Raw genomic sequence first — 6,679 nt, forward strand, 5'->3', positions numbered from 1 at the left:
CTGGAGTATAGAGTCTGATGATTCGTGAAGATCGGATCTCGCCCCCTTTGGTATGAAAATTTGGTAGAGGTAAAGGGTCTCTCTAGTAGTTGGCTGCTTTGCTTTTTTGATCTTTGAGTTGAACCCCCAATATCTGTCTCTGGGTTTTTAATATTAGTGTTATAGGAAGGTGCAGGAGAGAGCAGCTAGAATCTCAGATATGGGTCCAATGATCTTTTTACCCCACCCTTCTCCTTTGAGGGACCATCATCAGTCAACAGGCCTTACTGGAGGGATCTCTTGAAAGTACACATAATTGTTCTGAAGCAGATGATGGCTGTTAGACTCAACAGACATAGTTCTCTGCACCACAGGCATGCGCCATACAGTGGTCTGAATGAGGATGGCCCACATAGTCTCGTATACTTGACTGCTTAGTCCCCAGTTGGTAGAACTGTTTGGGCAGGATTAGGAGGTGTGGCCTTGTTGGAGGATGTGTGTCACCGAGGGTGGGCTTTGAGCTTTCAAAAGTCCATGCCGGGCCCAGTCTCTCGCACACACTCTGCCTCCAACTTTTAGATAAGCTCTCAGCTACTGCTCCGGTGTCATGTCTGCTTGCCAACTGCCATGCTCCTCTCCAAAATGATCATGGACTCATCCTCTGAAACTGTAAGCAAGGCCCCGATTAAATGCTATTTTTAATAAGCTGCCTTGGCCATGGTGTCTCTTTCACAGCAACAGAACAGTAACTAAGACACACGGGAACGCCCAGCTTTTACATGGGGATTCAAACTCAGATCCTCATCTCGTGTTGGCAAGCACTTTACTGACCGAGCCATCACCTCAGCCCCATTTCTTCTTTTTTATCCTGACATATAAAATAGGCAACATGCTTTTCAATGATATACCTAAAACACACAGATCCAGAATGAGTGAAAGAAAATGGCAGGAAAATGGACCCAAAACTGAAGAGGTTCTGTGGATCTGAAAGGCTGAGTAGAGAAAGGAGACCGGCGACTCTGACAAAGACTAAGATAATATCCTATGCTTTACCATCATTTTTGGAAAGCAAAAGAAACCCTTCCAATGCCCACTTGATATGGGATGTTTCACAAAGGTAAATTTACTAGAACAGCTAAGTTGGTCATCTCTCAGCAAAAAAAAGAGAAATTCCATCGGCTTCCTCCTGCTCACTCCAGTAGGACACTCCTGGGCCTGCAGATGACGCAATTAGTCCGAGATTCTGTGGCATGCTAAGCCTTATCCCTGAACTCAGACACACATGTAGCGACAGCAGTCAAGAAGTGAAAACAAGGTCAAGAAACTGTACTCTTCTGCCGGCAGGTGTTGGCACACGCAGCATCCCCATAGGCAGATCTGGGGCTACCGCCACACCGTCACACTTCTGTCCTGCTAACTAGGTCAGAAGGTGAGTGACCATGACATTAGGATGTGAGTGACCATGGCATTACAGCAGACATCTCATTTCTGTGTTCCCGTGAACACTATCTTTTTAGGGTCATGTTAGCAGCTCTCGGCTTGTGACATACATCCTTGCTAGATTCAGCACACTTGTTATTAACCTCTTCTCACTCTGACTTCCATCTCCCCACGGCTCCTGAGCCAGCAATCCACAGTGACAAGTCAGTAGTTTTCAGCCAGGTCACACATCAGTCAGCCTGGGACCTAGCCACAGAAAATCTGATTTCATTGTTCTGGGAAAGACACTGACACTTTCCAAAAGTTCCCTAGGGCTGCGGGGCCAGCTATATGGCTCCCCACGTTAGCCTGCTTTTGAGGAATGAAAAATCCTTCCTCCTCATTGGAAGGTGTTCCAATGAGGGGCAACAGTGAAGGGACCGAGGAACCTGCATCTATCCAAGGGCACCTTGTTTCCTCCTCCTCCTCCCCAAGCCAGCACTGAACTAACATAGCAAAGCTGGGCACGCAACTGTCAGCTCTTCTACATCTCAAGGAAGCAAAGCCAGCTCCTAGGTCTCTTTACTGATCTGGCCCTGTCGAAGGCAGAGACTTAGTGCCAGATCTTGCCCTTGCCAGCAAGAGCCGAAGCAGCTGTCCCTGGGCTGACCCATGCGTTGTCTCTGGTAGCATGTATGTGCAAGGCAATGCAAAGATAGCAAAAACTGGTAAGCTGACGTGCACACGATGTTCTCGCTCGCACATCTATGTGTATATTTTCCCAAGTCTGCTTCTATACTTGGAAAAAGTCTAGACAGATACACAGCAAAATGTTAATAACAGTTTTCCCAGGTTTCTAAGCTGATTTTTTTCGTTTACTTTTTGAGAAAGTCTTGCTGTGCAGCTCCGGCTGGGCTAGAACCAGACGTGCACCGCCATGCCTGGCTTAATGTTCTATTGTTGGCTTTTTTCCCCCCAGTTTTGCTTTTCCTGTGGCAGAATTTCCAAGGCAAGAGTTTTTATAATAAAAACAAACAAGTAAATAACTTTCCCCACCACAAAAGGTAAGTCCCAGACCTTCTGGGTGACCTGGGCTTTTCCTTTGATTAGTATGAAAGCTCCCTTTACAGGCTCTCCCTACTTGACAGGCAGGGACCTTGAGTAACCCCTCTGCTTATTAACCAGACTCCCGAGGACCCTGCAGTATGAACAGATAGAACCATCTGAATTCTCAACCCAAATATCAAGACCCTGATTAGCTCATCACTGATGCAGACGTTCCAGTGTCTCCTCTTATGTGTGCATTTGCTCTCTGTGGCTTTGGTTACTCAATCATATTTCAATGGAAAATTCCAAAAACAAATCATTAAGACTGTATACCTTCTCAAATCGCACAGTAAACGCTTGCCCTTTCTGCGACATGAATCATCCATCCCTTTGTCCAGCATACCCATGATATACACACTACCAGCCCACCAGTCACTCAGTAGTCACACTGTTACCAATAGACGGCCATGGTATCAGTGCTCAGTATATGTAAGGTTTGGGACCATGTGAGAATTCAGGTGCCTCCTGGGATCTGCAATTTGTTCCTTGAGAATAAGGAGGGCAGACTATTAATCCATCCATGTGAGACTTCATGCAAGGTCCTGACACGCCTGACCACATGGATGCTGTGCCTCCCGTGCCTCAATGCCTGTCCTGGCAGAGACACAGCACAGCTCAGCCTTTCTCTCCTGGACAGTCAGAAAAGAATGGCACAGGCTCTGTGACAGGAGCCAGAGGCAAGGCCCATCCTGCTGGGCTGGATTAATTCCCAGGGTCAAAGGCACAGCAGGCTCTATTCTCAAATCCTGATAGGACACAAGGCAGCAGCGTCACCATGGAGACAGGGAACCATAAGCCCCACAGGTCATCTAATGTGTTTCAAAAAGATATTCACAACTCCTAACAATAAAGGATATTGGATCTGGAGAGGAAAAACTTCATGACCAGTCCCAGATGACCAGAAGAGAAGCCCCTAGGTATACATACACAGGGCAGCAGAGGACAGGGAAATTGGGAGCATGCAGTAGGCTCCTAGATGTGAGCTGATGATGAAGGCGGAGGGTGCACTCTTCCTACCCACTTAGGTAGCGCGTACAGACTGTCGTCAGTTCCCAAGTTTGCAAATGAGGAAACGGAGGATAAATCAACTAAGACAGAACTCAGTGTCTGAGATCACACAACTAGTGAGCAAAAGACCTGGGGTGGTATCTCCCAGGTCTTGGGGGTGAATCCTGAGTCTAGCCTGAAATCGCTCCCTAGACCTGGCAGTTTCAAGGGGCTAAACATGCCTTGAGGCATTCAGGAGAAGAGAATTGCTGCCAATCTCAGAAAACTTTACTCGGAAAGATTAATTGTGAAAAAGGGAAGGCCTCAGGCAGAAGCACAGCAGTAGGCATGAAGAAATCCAGGTATGATGTCAAGTCAAGTCTACTGTTAAACTTTCCCTGACATGGGGAGGAGGGGTCACAGGAGCTGCTAGGAAGGTTATAATCTTTGAAGGCCAATTTCAACATTTTGCAGTGTAGTGTTACCTATGCTTTCTGAGTCCATTTCCAAACAAACAAACAAACAAAAAGCCAGCATGACCTGGGGAGCAGGAGGAGGCAGGCACCTGATGGTAACAGCTGGCCGGCCCTCTGGCTCTAACCAGGACCCCTTTCTGAGTCGGTATGCAGAGCTCAAGTGGGGACCAGAAATTCCCTAGAGGACGGAGGAGGCTGGAAGACCCAGGGTCAAAGGTGGCCCCTTTCTGAGTCGGTATGCAGAGCTCAAGTGGGGACCAGAAATTCCCTAGAGGACGGAGGAGGCTGGAAGACCCAGGGTCAAAGGTGGCAGCAGCTCCTGCAGCTGTTTGTTTCCTTGTACCTCACCTGCTGAAAAGCCAACAGCTTCAACAGGAACAAGGCTCGGACTAAACATGATTGGCCCTGCAGCACCTACAAGCTGGGCTGGACTGCAGCCAAAAGCGCCCTTCCCACCAACCCCCTCTTCCCACCGCCCTCCACCCAAAGCCAGGAATTAAACAACCAGAGAGAGGAAGGCGGCTCCGGGCCTCAGACACAGCCATTGGGTATCGCAATGATTCTGCTCTATCCCTGGGCAGCGGCACACCCACCCCAATGAATGGAGCCGGCCCTGTGCTAGTCGCCGTCAGGTCCCGGGAGTCACAGCCACACCCGCAGTCTAACTGCACCACACTCCGCCAGTCTACTTAACTCGAGTCTCACCCTCTCGGGACAGAATGACAAGTTTGAGGCGCCGGATTCATGACACCTCCTAGTTACCAGCTCTTCAATTTCTGAGTCTTTCGAGTCTTTCTTAGGTTCGTTTTGATTTTTCTTTTAACTTTCCCGCCTTCCCGCCCCCTGGATAGCCCCTCCGGTACCGCCTCCTCCCGAGGAGGATGCAGCATCCCACGCGGCCGTGTTCCGCAACCACTCACAGAGGGTTCCAGCGCTCAGGCAGGCGTCGGTGCAGCGAGATGCGGTCGCTCAGGTAGATGTTGATCTGGTGCAGCCGCACGCTCTCCTCCTGCAGACGCAGCTCCTCGCCCTGCAGCTGCAACCTCACCGCCTCCCCCTGCGCGCCCAGGGCATTAGCGTCCAGCGGCGGCCTGGGTAGCACCGGCTCGCGACGCCCAGGGCGAGGAGTGCGCGGGGGCACCGGGTCCACCGCGGTCCGGATCTCAACCGTCCCAGACCCGCTTCGAGCCCGCAGCACCGCGCCCAGCCCAGCCAGCGCCAGCAGAGCCAGCAGCGCCTCCCGGCTGCGCCGCAGCCCCCGCGGGCAGCGCCTCCAGACCGCACGCCCCAACATGCACCCTCTAGCTGCGCCCGCTGAGCCCGGCGGCCTCGGGCCGAGGCCGGACCCGGATCCCGGAACCGCACTCGCCCCGCCCCGGCCCGCCCCACCTGCGCTCCGCCCCCTTCCTGGCTGTCGCCTCCGGCGCCCACCTGCCGGTACCCACGTGGATGAACACTACGCGTGGCGACCCCGCGACGTGAGTGTATCCTGAGCGTACCGCTCAGGGAGCTGCGCGGCCAGTTCCTTGAACTCACGTGACCCTAGCACGGTCACAGTGGAGGGTCTCTAACCTTAGCCACTCCGAGTTCAGGATGTGCTCGCAGAAGCGGAGAAAGGCTGCGGCTGCCCTGCTGGAACCCAGTGGAGACTGAACAGCAAACTTTCATTTGAGTCCCATGTTTCGTCACACTTTATTTTAGTCTTCGCTTCAGGGACACCTACACTGGTAAGCCCAAACCCTATTCTGTCCTTTCCTGTGATATATCCTGCGTCTTGGGTAGGACTTTCTTTTGGGAGATAAAGAAGGAACCGCAGGGCCCCCGATTCCAAGCTTGAAAGACGGAATTCCTTCCATCCCCACAACACACACGTTATAAGGTGGTACATGGCACTTATGCATGCCCCGCCATATATACATACATAAATGTAAAAAAAATTTTAATGAAGCCAAAAAAGAAAAGAGGATACCACTAGGGTATTAGAAATATTTTGTTGCTGTATTGGAGTTAGAGTCTCAAGCAACCAAGGCTGGCCTCCAACTCCTGTTCCTCATGCTTCCACTCCTGAGTACAGGTCTGTGGCACCAGGCCTAGTTAATAGTACAATCGCTCCCCACTTCCCCTACCCGGAATTTTTCTGAAATATGGTCTCTGTAGCCTTGCTTGACTGAACTGGCTTCGTAGCTCAGGCTGGCTTCTAACTTTTGGGGATAAAATGACCTCCGTAATTTACACAAACTGCAACTTTTGCCTTTCGCTGCAAGGGATGAGGGAGTCCAGACTTGGCCCCTGCCTGCTGCCTTTGCAAGTGCTGTCCCTGTGCTCAAGACGGCCTGCTCCACCTGCCAGCCCACTTTCTGAGGCCTTCAGCGCCTGCAACATTTTCGGGAGAACTTCTTCCCGGTTTTGTTTTTTTTTTTTTTTTTTTTTTTTTTTTTTTGCCACTAATGAACGCTTTTTCTTCGGAAAAGGTTTTGTGTAACCCCATGTGTATAGGTCTATAAAGTCAACACACAAATCAAACATTTACTCATAGCGAGTCATAAAGAAACTCATTTTAAAACAATCTTTCTGAATACTTATAACTTTATTATTTATTAAAGAAGTAGGTGGTTTACACGCTTGGATGGGTGGGCTTGCTTATTTTTACATAAAGGCTTAAGTTATGGCTGAGGATTTGATACTACAGAACACAGAGCATCTTCATATTT

At 50.2% G+C, this 6,679-nt stretch overlaps 1 protein-coding gene across 2 annotated transcripts in view; it reads right to left on the reverse strand.

The window, feature by feature from the left end:
• Positions 1-5,269, reverse strand: part of Galnt12 (polypeptide N-acetylgalactosaminyltransferase 12) — a 28,580-nt gene extending 23,311 nt beyond the window's left edge. For both annotated transcript variants that reach the window (XM_057790654.1, XM_057790653.1), the window contains exon 1: positions 4,889-5,269. In XM_057790654.1, coding sequence (XP_057646637.1) covers positions 4,889-5,262 — 374 coding nt within the window. In that variant the 5' untranslated portion in view covers positions 5,263-5,269. The remainder of the gene's footprint in view (positions 1-4,888) is intronic.
• Positions 5,270-6,679: the final 1,410 nt, after the last annotated feature.

The sequence above is a fragment of the Chionomys nivalis genome, chromosome 16 (genome assembly GCF_950005125.1).
Source record: "Chionomys nivalis chromosome 16, mChiNiv1.1, whole genome shotgun sequence".
NCBI lineage: Eukaryota > Metazoa > Chordata > Mammalia > Rodentia > Cricetidae > Chionomys > Chionomys nivalis.